Genomic DNA, 16,954 nt, shown 5'->3' on the forward strand with positions numbered 1-16,954 from the left:
TATACACAAGCAGCATGGGGTACAATCTAAGGAACATCCAAAACAGGCTCTGCATGTTTCAGACAGCAACATGCAACTACACTACCAAAAAGTGACTCTGTTTGCTATTATGAAAAATTAAGAGCAAAAAGAAAGGAATCCCCCTGAAATGAACAAGTGAAAGCAGAATGCCAGTGGAATACCTCATGTGAGACTTCACATCCAGTAGCTCCAGAGAAGTCACTCGGGGCTCGCCAGCCAGATTCTGCAAAATCTTCAGCCTCGGACCACAATGCTTGTAAAACTCTGTACAGATATTCAGCAAGGACTCCCGCGGTCTCCTAAACTCCTCTCTAGCAATGCGCTCATCCAGCTCCTCTCGGGGAAGACCCTGGCCCTCCTCCAGTAAGTGAAGGTTCTCCCTGGAAGAAATGAAAAAAGTAGGAATTGTTATATGCAGTGGAACAGCAGAGATAAATTGTAACAACCTCTCCATCTTGATTTTGCAACAGATGCTTTCCTCTGGAACTGAAAAGAAAGATAGTTGGCTGCATGTGCAAGAAAAAAAAGGGGGAAATTATAATCTGCAAAGTCTTGTTAAAAATGTAAACAATTTCTATACGAACTATTCTTTGCTACCCTCCCCTGAAAAAAAGTTGCCTGTCCCAGCAATGGCAGATGGGACTCAATGAACGTGGAAACTGCTGAGGAACAGGTCATCACATGGCAGGGAGGACCGGGCAAAGATTTTACTGTACCTGATAAAGTGTAGTTTGGCTCCCTGTTCTGGGTACCTGGGAAAACAGAAACAGTGCAGCTGTAAACAGCAACTTAGTAATGCCTAAACTGTGCATTTCTGAAAGAAGGCGACATTGTTCTAGCCCAGGAGTATACTCAGCCATGGGCAGGATGCTATCTTGTGCCAGGGGAACAATGGCTACACATAGTGACCACACTGAATAGGCTTTACCTCCCAATTGGCAGCAAACAACAGGTTCCTATACTTATTGCCCTTGTAATGAACGGAAAAATTCAGGCTTAAAAACCACAGCCATCTTTCAAGCAATTTCTCTTACTGATTTTCACCCCAGTGCTCAAGTCTGTTTCATGAAGCCGGAGCTCACCTAGTGGAAAGAATACCTCAGAGTGTTTGTTTTGTTTTGTTGTCATTTTCTCTCACTGCTTCTTGTTGAGAAAGCATTAGCAAACCCTGCAGCACTTGGCTCACACGTCCAAGGCTGGAACAGTGATCATTCTACCATCATGAGACTCCTGCTGTTGCTAGCAAATGTCTGTTGTAATAATAACACAACAGAAGAAACAAGGGCAGGAAACTTGGAGCACTGCAAAAATATTTTGAATCAGAGACTGAATGTTTGATAATCAGAAAGATGTGGAACTATAAACCAAGATGATGTTTAAGTCACACAGCATCAGGAGTCTGTGTTGCCTGTCAGCAGATACCTATTAACTGCTCTCCAAAATCAGCTGAGAAATAATAAAGCACTACTTTCCATGACACCTTATGTTGCTGAAACTGGGCAGTCTTGCAATGAAAGTAAATGGCATATATCCACTTCAGGCTTGAGCATGAAGGTGTTTATCTGCTTCTCAGACCCAGGATTGAAAGTCAAAACTGTGTTTCATCCATGCCTGCATTGGTCTTAAAGAATAACAGATTGATTCCAGGAGCTACTAACCCAGATGTGCACTACAATCTATAAATTGACATAATAGCGTTTTGATGATCCATGCAGAGTGCTTTCTATCTCACTTCTATACAAAGAATACAGGGAATAACTTGGAAAGCATGCCTTCCCAGAAGGGATACTCCTGATTTACAGTCCTATGCAGCCCATGGTATTGTACTAGACTGTTGGCTCTGCACAGACTTACTATCAGCTGTTACAGACAGAAATTGTAGTCTTGAGGATTTTGGTTACTGTCAGAAATGTAGTCCTGGGCTATGTGCTCTTTTTATCTGACTGTTTTCTCTCATAGTACCTAGAACACTTCCTCAAACAGCTGAGGAAGGGCTCCAAGTACTCTGAGCAATGAGACAGTACCTTATGCAAAAGAAAATTAAAAAAAAGTGGTTTAGAAAAATGAGAAAGAAAGAAGATCCCACTGCCTTACCTGGTGTTCACACCTGCTGACATGGTGTGGTTTGCTGTTGTGGTCCCTTTATGGCCTTGGTCACATCGACTCATCTGTGGGGCTGTCATAGGCCTGTCAAAGGGAAGGTGAATAGCACACTAAAGACTAAATCCGACAAGTGCACTGCCATTCTGCTTGTGATCTGGTGAAATCTGGCACTGATGTTACCATGACTAAGACCCAGCCACTATTCAAGCTAAGTTCCATATTGTGACCTCCTGCGCATTCCCTCTCCCCAAACTGACAACCAAGGGCAGGCTTAGACCTTTGAACAATGCGGGTTACCTGGTGAGAACTTCGACGCTGTACAAGAGGGCCTGCAAGGAGGTGGCAAGGGCAGCCATGGCAGCGATCTCCTCACGAGCTGCTGTTGCAGTCTCCACTTGAGACGTCTGGTGCTTCAGTTTCTGCAAGTAACAGGGAACCAGCGCTTCCAAGACCATCAGCATCTGGAGGCTAGAAAAATAACCAATGCTTCAAGTGTTGTATTTTGTCAACCCTGAAACTCACATCAGGCAGAGGCTGAAGCTTCTATCTGAAGACACATGGATCTCTCATTAGCCTTGTGGTTTCATTGCTTCTCACTAGATAAGCAGTCCTGGGCCAAAGAAACTCTTGAGTCAGGGACATCAGGGGGAAAATTAGCTGATGCATGAAACAGTAACAATAAAAACAACCCAGACTTCGGGATATCTTCTGAATGTCATCCATTTGCAGACATTCATTTTCCATTCCAAAGAGTCCCTTCTTCTCTCGTTCCCTCTTGGAAACAAGCTTTTTTGCTTTACCAGACTACCTCCCCTCTCTCTATATCTTCCTGTTATTCCCAGATGCCTGTTTCTCCCCCTCCAGTTCCCTCTCCATTGTCTCTGACAGCAGAAACCTGCAGGACACAGTGTGATCCCCACCTGGAAATACAGCTTACATGTTTCTGCTCACACTGCCATCCAAGCTCAGTGCTGCAGCTGGTGACTGGCAGGATTTGGAGCCTAGGCCCTGGGAAAGATATCAACAGGCAGAAGCTTGGCCTCACGGAGAAGCCCCATGCTTGGAATGCATTTCTAAGATTCTCTGCCTCCATTTTTCTGCCTTGCTTTCACACGCCATTTACAGCTTTGATGCCTTTTGTGAGTCTGCACAAACCAAGAAAACAGATTAGCACCTTCTGAATGATTCAGGAGCATAGGCCACCACTGTCACACACAGCTTGATGGCTTCGCTGATCGAGAAGGTCAAGTCTTCATTCCCATAGCAGAAGTCTGAGGGAGTAAAGCAATATGAAGACTATCACACAAACATACTGCATATGAAAGGAGCTAGCACACTCCTTCCTTTATCCCCTTTTCAGTTGCTTGCTTCTCACAATAACAATCTCCAATAGGCTCTTGATTTTTGACAAAAATCTGTCTACAAAAAGGAAACATACGCTGTACTCCCACTTGCACCCTGCTGTCCAAGAACTCAGTAGCTGAGAAACAGTTCTCAGTAGGTCAAATCACTGCTGAGCATCAGGCTTACTACAGCTGCTACTGGAGTCCGTTTCAAATATCACCCATAACAAGAAAAATCTTAAGCTTATACATGACAAGGACACGTATCAACTTCAGCACAATTTTTATGCTCCCTCTGCTTTTTCCTACATCTTTCCACTGCTCTAAAAATGATGCTGATACACCACTAACGGCAGAAGATGGTTTTCCTTCTGAAAAATCAAGCCCCTTCTATACTGGTAGCCCCACGGGCATCAGTACAAAAGTGAGTCTGGTTTGCTAGTGATTTGAGAGAAAGTTTTCGAAAGCATTTAAGTCTAATACTACAAATATTACCTTGGCGATAATTAGTGCCAGGCACCAAGAAACTGAGGTATCAAAAGGATACTATTTGTAATACAAGTATAGTCCCATTTTCAGAAGTGACTTTGGTATACAGGAGGCCAAGTCAAAGTTAAGGTCTCAAAGCATGTAAATCACTTGGAACAATGGAACTTGGAAGTCAGATGTTTTAGATAATTCTGATCTTCGTATGGAAAATACCAGGCACATGACATACACTCTCATTGTCAACACACACTTGGGAATTTTCAGAGATGCCATTCAATAACCTCCACAGAAAACCCAAAGCTTTTCTATAAATGTTTACTACAATCCACAATGAGGAAGAAATATCTCCCAGTTCTGTACCATTTTCTATTATAACTTGTGATATAATTGTGCAGGACCAGAAAATCCTAGTATACCACAAAGGCTAGACAGGCTTCACAGTTCATCAAAATCAGTATTATCTAAGGGAAGAGCAAATTTGGAAAATAAGTTGAAGATCCTTATAAAAATCAGCAAAAATTACTTCCCTGCAAATCACAAAGCAGCCAAAATCTTAAATGCTTTATTGCATGAATAGCCATCAAGAGATACAGTGCCCTGGATACATCATACAGCCGTATATATTCTGCTTTGTGATAAATTAATTCCCCCTCTAGAACTCAGCACTGCTGGATGTCTGAATGGCATCCACCATTTACTAGTCATAGTCTGCCCACGGGAGAGGATGCTTTTGTTTCCTGCCCACATGGAGCAGAGGAGAGGATGACACTGATCTTGTCAGCATGATACAGTTTATTAGGCATCTTTATTCTTCACCCACACATGATAAAATTCAAAATGCCAGGGGCTACTCTCTGATTAGCAGCCTCAAAGCAGAAAAAGTAGCTTTAGAATAAAATAAATTAATATGTCCCTTCCTGCAGAAAATATCAAAAGGATGGTGTTGATAAAGCCAACCTTAAAAGCCTCATGAGGCATAAGAAACAAATGTGACTGCATTCTGGTAGAAGAAAAGGGCCCTGAACAAATCATGCTGCATCAAATGCATGCTGAATCAATAAACAACAAACCAGAATTACTGAATAAAGTGAGCTTTGCTGTTACCTAATGACTTGAGAGGCTTTTCTGCTTTTACCAGCTCCAAGATGTCCAAAATGTCTGGAGTATCTCCCTCTAAAGACTGCAGCAGGTCAAACAGGCACTGAGCTGACACTCCTTTCCCGGTTCCATTGTTTGTAGCATCCTGTTTCAACAACAGACAGTCGTGACTGATTTTCTGAGAACCTGTGTGCGTTCCAGGAATCTTTATCTGGAGATGCGGGCAACCTTTTTTTTGACAAAGGGCCCACATGGAGTTCAAGAGCTTACTGCTATTGAACAATAAGCTTTGTCTGACTCAACAGATGGAACAGTGGAAGCATGATCTGAAAGCTACACACAGCTTTACTTCCTAGAAACAGCAGATCTTTGCTGTCCTGTGAAGGATAAAGATGTGTGCACTTGCCGTATAAGTGCAGTTAGATGTAGCAGTCACACTTCAAATTAAAATTCCATTGACTTGCTTTAACTCACTAAAATGTTAAAAAGTAATTAGTGAATATTTCAAAACATGTATAATCCAGTCTTATAGTTCCTATGTACTAAAACTTGGCATTAAGCTTTTAGTTCCTATTGCTGGATTCTAAGAAAGGATTTGCATTTCAAGTGTTACAAATCATTATTGTCCTTTTACAACCTATTTATACACAGAAATGTAAAGTGAAACCGCATTTACTAGCCTGGATACCAGTGGCCCAGCACCCTGCTCAATCAGCTGATGAACAGAAAGATGCAGAAATAAGTTCAGGAATGGGTTCTGTGCAGCACCAAGTGCGGGAAGCATATGTTCAATAAGAACTGTGTTGCTGCTCCAGCTGCTTGCTCTTTGTGCTCTCTGCTGAGGGGCTGGCTGCATACACAGGCTTCCCCACACTGAGACTCAGCTTTGAGCTTTGAGTAAAATGAGCTTTGAGTAAAATGGCTTTTACTCACAGGGAACTCCAGGAGAGGGGCCACACTTGCAAACAGCTGCAGAATAAAGGGCTTGCGATGCAGAACGTAGAACTGGCGGCATGCAAACTCAATTGCTTGGCGTAACTGTGGATTGCTTTCATAGTCAGCGTATACCTGAGCAAATGAAAAAGGACATGGAAGTATTCAGCTACAGTCTTGTCATTCCTGATACATTTGCTTAACATCTTCAAAGATGGAGACTTGTCCATCCTCCTTGGCAAGGCATTTCAGGGACAAACTATCCTTTGAAAAAAGGTTTGCTTGTCACTCTTGAACATTCTTTGCCACTGCTTCAGTCCATTATTTTTTGTCCTATGTATTCTCTCCTCTCCTTCCTAGAAGCACTTGACTTGTTTGAAGCCATTAGTGCTTTCTTTCTCAATCTTTTTCAGTTAATCAAATCCTATCTGTTTTAGTCCTTCTCATGTGACGAGTTTTCTAGGTGTACATCCCTGCTCCAGTCTGCAGTCTCTTCAGTTAACTGATGTTTTTTGTGCAGTGCCCGCAGCTGGACAGAGCCAGCACTTCAAGTCAGGAGTGCTGCTGATTGGAGCAGCAGAATTATTCCATATTTCTTTCACAAGACAGAAACCTCTATAGTCAGCCCAAGAATGGCATTTGAGATATTTTCTTTTTCTTTTTTTATCCTTCAACACTGTTGATTCATATTTAGCTTCAGATCTGTAACAGCTCCAATATTCTGTTCTGCAGAAGTGCTACTGGATCAACTACTTTCCCTTCCATTTTTATGTGGCTGATTGTTTATTCATAACTAAGGACCTACGCTTGTCCAACTTGATCAACATAATCTTTATTTTTTTTCCTTTTTCAGACTGCACCTCCAGTTTGTCAAGATAATTTGAACTCCTAGCCTGTCCTCCAACACACTGACAGTTCCACCCACTTTTAAGATATTTTAAGGGTTTTAGAGTGGCATTTCCTTCAGGGCTGGCCACTGACCTGTGCAACCAATGTGTTGCCAAAGATGTGGGATTTGTTTCTCAGTTATATAAACAGTATACATTGCTAGGAACAACTTCACTCTGCTTCCCTCTGTCCGTTTCTGCACTTCTCTGTTGGTACAAGTCTGTGGGAGGTTTGGGGTTGGGGTGGGCAGGATTTTCTTGCTATTTGCTGGCAACAGGTAATGCTGAGATTTTATTGTAGTGCAAAATTCACATTACAGCACAGGGTTCTTGAAGGTTTCTAAAAAACTATTAGTGTGTGAGACCTCTGCAGATATGTATTCACTCCTCAGTAGCCTAGGAGGCTGGAGAGATTAAGTCTTTACAACAATCAGAAGCCTCTACCATGCTTATGAGGACAGTCAGTCACCATGGCCTGTCACACTGGCAATATCTCATTTACTTGAGAAAAAGGAAATAATTAACTGTATATGCATTTTGTCAAGGAAAGAGGAAAAACCTGCAACAAAAAGAGCCCAGGGCAGGGTATGTGCATGTGTGCATCAGGAATTAAGCGATTAATGGCTGGTTCAAGCTCAGAAGTGGTAGAATAATTTGTTTGCAATGGCCACAAGGGAACCAGCTGATCTTGGGTGCCTGGAACAGAGGTGCAAGTGTCTGCAAAAACAAATAAGCTCAGCAACACTTGGGTTTTCTTTTGGAATTGCTTTTTGGGTTCTCATGAGTGATATTTTTTTAATTTAGTAGTTAGCAGTAATTGGGGGAGGGGAAGAGAACTGCAAAATTAATTTCTCTCCGTATGAAAAGTGAAAATGAAGGAAGAGTCCTTCACAGGACTGAATGGTTACTGCCAAGTACTTCAAATTAAGTTATTTTATTTTAAAATGTCTTGTTTCTAATGAATGAACCCCTGCACTGCAGACCTGGATACAATACATACTTACCCGACCACGTAAGGCATGATATTAGAGTTTCCCGTTACTGAAGGGTTTGTTTACATAGCTAAATTCATCACTGGTCCTAATTATTGTGCTCTGTTGACTATGTTAAAATGAACATACATAGGGATGTATGCTGCTTTTACAGAAACAATAGTTTCTTCTGTATTTGCATTGTAATATTAAATCTCTATTTAGATACTGCCTTTGAGCCCTGCAGAAATAATCTTTTTGTCTCTAAAAGAACTATATTGGGTTCTTATTTTCAGTATCTGCTTTTTCCCAAATCTCAGCATGAAAAAAGGCATACTTGTACATCTCAAAGTGAAGAGAAACTCTACCTGTAATACAATATTTGTCATCACTTGCATGAAAAGACAAAATACAGTTTTTCATAAGCACTTAATTTTCTGTTGCTATTTAAATTGCAGATAACATAATTATCATACTTAAAGAAGTCAATATAATATAGTTTCAATCAGCAAGTAGCAAATCCAGGTATTTCAACTATTCCCCAAATTTCAGCCATCCCTGGATGAAAAAACACTGAGGGAGACCCAAATTCCAAAAATCTTCCAGAAATTTCACATTTCTGTGTGGAAGTGCATAGCAAGGGAAACAGATATTCATTTATTTACCATAAAGGAGAAAATAAAATGTAGTAATTTACTCAAGAAGAAAAGGGAATGTAGCCCGAGGAATGCTGATTTGGGCCATCTCACCCTGATCTGTTGTTTGTCTTCTCAGGACCCCCCAAATCTGTGAGCTCACCAGGACTCAGCAGTTTAAAGTTTCCCCATTAATAGTCAGTTCTATAACAAAGTGCTTGCTCTGAAGTCTTCCCTCATCTTATTGTTCCTGGAAATGGCTCACCTGCAACATGCTGGGGAGGACCCACTGGTACCCGCTGAGGGAGAAGAGGTGGTTAAAGTGCACAGCTGTGTTGATGACGGTGGCAGCGTACTGCCTCAACAAGGCACTGTCCTCAGGGTGCAGGATCAGGGCACCGTTGAAGACGTTCAAGAACAGCATGATCTCATCCCCCCAGGGGAACTCGCTGGGCATGCCAAGGAACATCTCCTCCAGCAGCTTAATCCACAAGCTTTTCTGAAGAGTGTCCAGACCAAAGAGCTCTTTCCCAGCTGCAGAGGAGGGGCAAGAGCAATCAGCTTTGTCCACCACAGCCAGCCTCACAACATTCCCAGAAGCCAAAGGCCTCTCCAAAAAACCATCCCACAACACAGACCATTGTTCTGCCTTTTTAAAATTATTTCACCCATCCTGTACTTCTGGAAGCGCTCACAGGGCTTGAGCAAACCTTGACTGAAAGCAACACACATGAAGACGAAGAATGATGAATATCACACAGATCATTAAATCTGCTCCCCACTGGTTGGAAATTTCCCTCTTAAAAAAACAAAAGCACATGTGAGCTTACGTGCATCATCTGCCCCACAAAACCCAAATGGCTGTGTGGATTTTTGCCAAATTTTTATCCTTCGTTTCTAAAGCAAGTGCAGTGCTGCACAGAACCCTTCTGGACCCTGTGCAGCCAGCAGAGAAAGCTTTCAAAAGGCCATACCTTGGGGATCACTGAAGAGTGAGAACTCAGCATCAATGGCACTTCGGGGAAATGAAGGCAAGCGGAGGAGATCTTCCTGGAGCATAGATACATGAGACTGCTTGTGGGCAGTAGGGATTTTCTGTGTCAGCGATATGAGGAACAACACCCGCCCCACCTCTTCTAGCTTGCGGGTGAACACCTGAAAGAAAAAGAGCCAAGGATCAGAAGCAGCCTGATCAAAAAGTTCCTTACAACATATATGCACTTTTCTAGGTTAGCTTCTATGGCTTTCTCTGATGGGAGGGATGCTGCACTCATGGCCCAGAGGAACCTTCTGAAATTAATGGGGCTAGTGATGCACCCTGTTGCTAGAATTTGTGTGACCGCTGTTCTTCAGCCCAGCTCAGCAAAGATGGATCATGTTGTAGAAGGTTTTAACAACACTTTTTCAGGTTTGTTTTTTTTTTTTTTTTTTTCTTTGAACTTCTGACTGGTAGGACTGGTCAGGCTAGCTATTTTTTTTTTTTTATGCTAAAAGTAACCATGAGGCAGAGAGATGCTCAGCAGTAGAAGCAACTGTCTGTGGAAACAGTTTCGAGACAGCTTTTAGCTACTGGGATGAAGCCAAAACTTGAAGCATGTGGCTTAACATGTGACAAAGCTCAGTTCCCCAGGTCCTGCAGTTGCGGTGACCTTGCTCTGAAGAGCACTCAGCTTACAATTGGGTGCTCAATCAATCAACAGTAAAGAAAGCACTTTTCCATGGCTTGCTGCTCTGTGGGTAGACTCTAGAGTGCTGTTCTCTTTGCTGAAGCTAGATGTTGTCCAGCAACTTCTAGCGTGACTACAGAGAGGCTGGTAGATGAGTGATTTAAGTTTTACCTTAGAAAATTTTGGCCTCTAAGTACTCTAAACAGAAAAATGTTGAGTGTAAAATAATGCCCTGACAAAACTGGACAGGCCATATTTAATTCTTTGGGGTCCTGTAGAGCATATCAAGCTCGTTTATTTGATATGTGGGACACATCTCCTAGGACCACAGTGAGAATAATTTCTGCCAGAGAAGCAACCAAAATGATCCCAAGTCATTTCAGATTTTTATAGACTTTCTATTGACAGATGCAGCACATGAAATATCTCCCTATTCTGTACTGTACACACATGAGAGAGCATTAACTATGTTCTCCATTATTTTAGCTGCTAGTCCCTCTTAAGCAGCTTTACAGCTGCTTTTTATAACCATTCCTGATGATATTTTCCTGTCCCAGCACTCACATTGCCAGCAACACAACTACAGTAGCTGCTTTTTGGCTAGAATAATGCAACTGTTAGTACCAAACTCATACAGTTTAACCACATTCCCTCTCCTTTTTTATTTCTACTGCTGTGCCTCTGGGAGTAGCTATGGCAAGACTAGTATCTGAGAGCAGGACAAGGAAGAGAGGCAGGTAACATTCTTGACAGTGAGAAGACAGAGAGGAAGATAGAATGCAGAATTCCTGCTCCACAGCCAGACAGACTTGAGAAGAAAAGGTCTTAAATGGGTTCCTAAAGAGCCAGAGGTCATGTTAAAGAAAGGAATAAGCAACTTTTGAAACTGAGGCAACTGGAGCTCTTCTGGACAAGTGTAGAATGCAAAATGATCTACCTAAAAGAAGCTGACTAGAGAGAGCGGGAAGGAATTCACATTGCATTCTTTGACTCTTCTTAAAATACCATATGCCTGTCTGATGGCATCAGGGCAGATTTCGTGTCAATTGCTACTTCTCCAGGAAAACTCTCTATCTGCACACAGCATGAGTGAAGGACTTTAAAGGAAAAAGAAAGATTTCTTTACAGAGTTTGTTTCTGGGCAGAGGTGTTTGGTCACAGTAAGATACCTGCTTCTGAATGAGCTCTTGACCCTTTTCTGGATGCATCTGCACCAGGTTGAGCTGGGGAGAAACTGACCTCCGGAAAGGATAAATGTCACGGACGTAGGTCTGCCAGTAACGGAAAAAAGTATATTTTAAACAAACGGAATCATAACAGCATCACTCAACAGAACTGAATAAAAGACCCTTTAGCCCTTTCTGAAGCTTTTGGGCAAGGGCTTTCAGACAGTGTCAGGCATCATGGAAAAGCGTGAACAGAAGAGAAATTTGCTCTTTTCACTAGACATTAATGACTTAAGAGCAAGGGACTCCACTTCTGCTTCTTCCCTTTTCTGTCAAACTCCAATGTTTCATCACACAAAACTAAACACCCAAGATATGGTGCCCACAAGACAGAATTCTGTCTGTTTATGGGCTGCTTGTTCTCCTTATGATAATCCCAATGTTTAAAAAAGAATGAGATGGAAAGAACAAAGTCATCTGGATCTAACCTTTGCCTTACCTTGTTGTAATGAATAAGATTCCATCTCTTATCCATCAAAAAGTAATGAGAAGACTGTGTTTCAGGTATGTTAAAAAACTCCAAACACTCCTGAAGAGGAAGAAAAAAACCCATTCTGTTACTTATTAGCTGTCTTGTACAAAGACCACAACATCCAAAAGAAGAATATCCAGCTAATAATGTATAAAGGCACTAACCTGCATGCTGCCGTCAGGCTGGTACACTCTTCTGGCATTAATTGTTAATTTATTTTTTAATCATAAAGTACATGAATATGTTCATGATAATCAAGGTATGTTGATATCACAGTACTGAAGACTGATGTTACTTATTTTGATGTCTCCATATCGCATATATTTGTCTGGCTATATGAGCCACATGGGTATTGCAGCTTCCATTTCTATACTCAGTGTTTATCAGGCTTTAGTGATAGGTGATAAAGCACTGAGATGTGTGATTCCCATCAAGATTTAACACAGTCGGACAAACTGAAGGCTTTTACAAATGTGTTTCCTATGTGGCTCAGTTAAGTCCACCCAGGACATTTTTGGCAGAAGGGGGAACTGACCTCACATCTCCCAGATCCCAAGATATCATTGTGACTTCTGAACCATAATTTCTGCTCTGATCTTGGTCATTCTGTTTAGTCTCTAGTGTTGATAAAACCAAACATTTAAATGAGGTATGTGTTTATCCAAAGGACAACATGCAGCAAATACCCAACAAACTGCAGTGTCTTCAAATGTAGTTGCATTTGTGGGGTTTTGGCTGTCTGTGAGGTCAGGGCATTTCTATTATCTTTAATATGGAATCCTGTTTCTTCCAGACAGGCTTTCAGAACGAGACAGAAATGGCTGTTAAAGCAAAAATTCTCTCTCCCACACTGAAACAGGACGATCAGGTGGAATGTATTGCTGGCAGTTTGTCCATTCAAAAACTCACTCTTACCTTCAGAAGAGCCTCAAACTGTGTGTCCTCATGGACTGGTAACTGCGTTGGGATATCACATTCATTCTGTCCGTGCACGACAAGGGTCTTTGTGCCTGAAAGAAGAAAAGCAGTGACATTCTCACTGGCCTCTTTAATTAACTCAATTTCAAAAGACTGCCCATGAAGGAAAAGTGATAGCTAAAATTCACTCCTGGGCAGACAGACAATGCCGGTCCTGTCTGGAATCCATTATGTAGTGTTAGCATAGCCTCATGCTTCTACAGGTAATGAGAAATTGATGTGTTCCTAAAGGACTGAGGTGGCTTTAGCAGCAACTGTCACTCTGAGGAAGGAACAAACCTAAAAGGTCTAATCTGTTTTTCAGCAAGACATCTCTTGCCTCCCTCATGATGTCTTAGGCTCACAGTATGCTCTTCTTGGGCTCTCTCAAGACTTAAATGAGAGGCTGAATCAAATCCAACTGAGTCTGAGTAGGACAGTCTTACAATGATCATCCTGCCAGCCTTTCACAGCCCAGCTGGCACAAACCTCTGGGTTGAAAAGACTGTTCCAATTCACTTTCTGTTTGCTTCTTTTAGAGCTCTCAAGGTGGCTTTCTGAATCTCAGAATTAGAGATGGAATTTACTGACCGAAACCTCAACTCAAGGAAAACTGACTTAGAATATGCAGCCACTTGTAGCAGGCTTTCTTCTCATCCAGTTCTGATGGATCTCCTTTTCAGAAGAGCGGGTCATAAACTTGGAAGTGAAGGAGATGTAAAGGCTTATTTCTCATACCTGGCATTGAGGCAGTCACCAGCAGCTTCACTTCACATTGTTCCTTCTTCATAGTCTGTTTGAGATCCTTGAAGAACAGTCCTTCCACATAACCCACCACTTCCCAAAGGAAGGTGAGTGTGGCAGAAATGGCATCCATGCCCCATTCACATGGAGTGCGTACGAAATACATGATCAGTCCTACCTACAGGTAATAAGTGAGAGGAATATCAGGTTATACACGCTCTTACCTGTGCCGAGCATAGTATAAACACAGAATAAGAATATTGTTCTTCTACCTTTCTTCACTCAGAGGGATAAACTCATTAAACTTTCATCCTGAAAGTTTATACATACTACAGAGCAATCTGCCTGTACTATTCTTCCTTTTTCTAGAGAGGATGAGGCGTGGGGGCAAAAAGTACTGTTGCGGACCAGCCTTAAAAGCCACTGTAGATGAGGAAAAGGGAGAATCTCTTCAGTAAGAGAATTCTTGCCTTCTGCTCTGGTGTGCTGCCACATAGACAACTCAGAAACAACAAATGCTCCTGCAGTAGCATACATCTTGTCTGTTTTTTTATCTCCTGACTGAAAGAACTGCAGCAAATGCATTTCACACAGTCTAGAAAGAAGCTACTAAATTTGCTCCACTAGGACTGTCCAAGAGCAAAGCACTTTCTGAATAAAAATTAAGTAAAATAATTAAAGGTTTATGTCACTGGGATCCTTCTAGTGGTCTACAACTCATTGTCTGTGGTTCAGTTCAGAAATCCATGAGAGGGTGCTTAGGGGTTTAATAAAAATTTAAAGGTTCCTTTTTCTCTTTCTAGAAGGAATGAAAGGCTGGTGTAAGCCTGGTGACTTGCAACCGCAGCCAGAAGCAGATATGAGCTATAAAGGAAAAGTTAACAGCATTTATTTCCTTGCAGAGTGTGACAAGAACTTCTTAGGACACGTAGAGCCAGAGGGGAGATTCTGGGCAGCACAGTGGACCCACAAGCTACTCACCAAGTAGTTAAAGAGGATATGAGATGTCTGGGCAGGAAAGTCTCCAATGTTCAACAAAAGCTTCCTTAACATATACATCAGCTCATCCTGGAAGAAGAGCAAATGGTTTTTATTTCCCTCACAAAACTGAGAATGGATTTCTCCCTTTTGTCCTCCCTGGTCTTGTTTCTTCCCATTTTTCCATACTCCCTTGTTCAGCTCAGTCTCTTGGTGCATGAAGTAGAACTATATGCTTGTGAGTATTTCCACATTTCCCAAAATAAGGCCCAGGGCACAACAGCCAGGCCAATGTCTTTCTTTTTTATCTGAGAGAGGCCAACACCTCCTATTACAATTTGTACTGACTGTAGCGTCCTGATCCTGCACTTCTCTACCTGTGATAATCGCTGTGTTGCTTATCACAACAAATCACTACCTAGATAATCTGTGAAATAATAGTTCAGCTCAACTCAATAGCTGCGGCTGCTGAGTAGGAGGTGGGGACAGAATCTAACTTCCTTTAGACACTGCCTGCATTAAATGTAGACTAATACATTTCTTATGGTGGGAAGGGAGTGGAAAGGGGAAGGTATCTCACTGTCAGCTAACGACAAACAGACCATATCATAAATTTCTCCTATGGCTCTCATCCTCTTAACTCACAGCAGATTCGATCTAGCATTAGGGGCATGAATATGCATAGGACAATGATACATCTACTGAAAGCTTCCAAGGAGATACACCTGTTCTCCATGTTCTGTACTCATGGTTGTAGTAGGCTTATTAAGAGATGATAAAAGAGCAGACTATGCTAGCTCAGAGGCTGCTGAGGCTGGACAGTGTGTAGCTTCCTTCTCAAAGTTACTTAACAAACAGAAGCAACCTTCTGAACTTAAATGGAAGCTTTGGGGACTATGGCTGAGAAATCTCAGGAACAGTGAGGCCACTGAGACCTGATTACTCAAGGAACCAAAAAGCAGCCTTTCCTGGCCTTTCTTGAGGTTTAATATTAATTTTATAGTCTGTTCTTAGGTGGTGGCTTAGAAGATGAGGACAGTGATATTATTGACATTGTACACTGAGAGGCAGTTGAGAAAGTGGTATAGAGAGTCTCACTGCCATTCATTCAGTCAGAACTGGTGAGCCTTTCTTCCATAAAGCTTAGCCATAGCACTAGAAAACAGTCTAATAAGCCAGGGAGAGACAAGGCAACCCTCATCTTTCAGAGAAAGCTGAACAGTGGCATGGGTGAGGCAGTACTGCCTGTGTTAGATAGAAAGGGTTGTGCTTCCCTGAGCAGTTGTTTAAAGCTTGTCTTCAAGCAAGTCAGATCCTTTGTGCTGGTAAATCAGCTAAGTCCTGTTTACATGAGAGGACAGAGATTGAAGCCAACTGATGATACGGTCTAAAAGACTTTGAGTTATGTTATAATAGGAAATGTTCTTCTCCAGTGACGCATACGGAGTGATTCTGCTTGCAGCTGTGCTCCCCTCCTCTAAGCAATACATACGCCCACTGGGGAGAGGAAGAGCTTACCTGTCGGTTGCTGACTGTGAGCTTCTCGAGGAAATGGCGCAAAACTGTAGAGGGGTCTTCGATTAAGCAGTTCCACAGGACTTGCTGAGCAACAGCGCTTACTGTAAAAGAGAAAGAAAACAAAGTCAAAACGGTCTCCTTTGGAAAAGCCTTGAACTGGTACCCTTGGACGCAAACGTTCCTAACCCACCACAATTGTAATTTTTGTACTGAAATACACAGGACCCTCTATGAGACACTGGGATTCCTGGTCACCAGTGCAGTCATCTCAAGGAATAATGATAGGTGTAATATTTGAACCTTCCCTAGCTGCTGAAGACATAGCAGGAAGCACTTCACCACTGTAGTCAGAGAAATAATAAAGAAATAACTGTTTGGATTCACAATTCCAGATGGACAAATCTGACAATTAAAGAACATAAATTCATGTATGTTTTTTCATGCATAGCATTTACATTTCACGGTGATTCACTGTGTGATTTTATCTGATACTGGTGAACAGTATTAGATAGTCAGCAGGGAATTGTGTTGATGATCAGCTCCCCAAAGTGTAATTAATTGCAATCCTGTGAAGATTAACAACAACAGAGAACCATTCATTTTTTTTTAAGTACTCAGTCCCTGATGACAAAATGACACATACATTATTGAGGTGTCTGATTACACCCACCCAAAACTGAGTACAAAATGTAACAGAAATTTGAATGCGCAGTCAGCTGACATGATGAGTGATGAGAAGGGAAGGAAGGGCAACAGCCCACCATCTATAAACATTTTAGAGAAACAAATAAAAAAAAAAAAGCATTATTACTTTACAAATACATCACAGAAACAAAATATTCAAGCTGTGTATAGGTGGCTTTCCATTTGTCATAGCATCAAAGAAATGGTGGGAATAGACCTCTGGAGGTC

General features: G+C 41.9%; 1 protein-coding gene across 1 annotated transcript in view; it reads right to left on the reverse strand.

Moving 5' to 3' along the window:
* Positions 1–16,954, reverse strand: part of LOC104469772 (protein unc-80 homolog) — a gene marked incomplete at both ends in the record, with an annotated part of 61,389 nt that overhangs the window by 17,862 nt on the left and 26,573 nt on the right. Inside the window, 15 exon segments of the mRNA XM_010084419.1 lie at positions 183–401; positions 738–773; positions 2,116–2,208; positions 2,422–2,592; positions 3,299–3,395; positions 5,061–5,199; positions 5,988–6,122; positions 8,746–9,014; positions 9,455–9,635; positions 11,317–11,418; positions 11,813–11,902; positions 12,761–12,855; positions 13,541–13,724; positions 14,528–14,614; positions 16,043–16,143. Coding sequence (XP_010082721.1) covers positions 183–401; positions 738–773; positions 2,116–2,208; positions 2,422–2,592; positions 3,299–3,395; positions 5,061–5,199; positions 5,988–6,122; positions 8,746–9,014; positions 9,455–9,635; positions 11,317–11,418; positions 11,813–11,902; positions 12,761–12,855; positions 13,541–13,724; positions 14,528–14,614; positions 16,043–16,143 — 1,999 coding nt within the window.

This window comes from Pterocles gutturalis, unplaced genomic scaffold, assembly GCF_000699245.1.
Source record: "Pterocles gutturalis isolate BGI_N339 unplaced genomic scaffold, ASM69924v1 scaffold44395, whole genome shotgun sequence".
NCBI lineage: Eukaryota > Metazoa > Chordata > Aves > Pterocliformes > Pteroclidae > Pterocles > Pterocles gutturalis.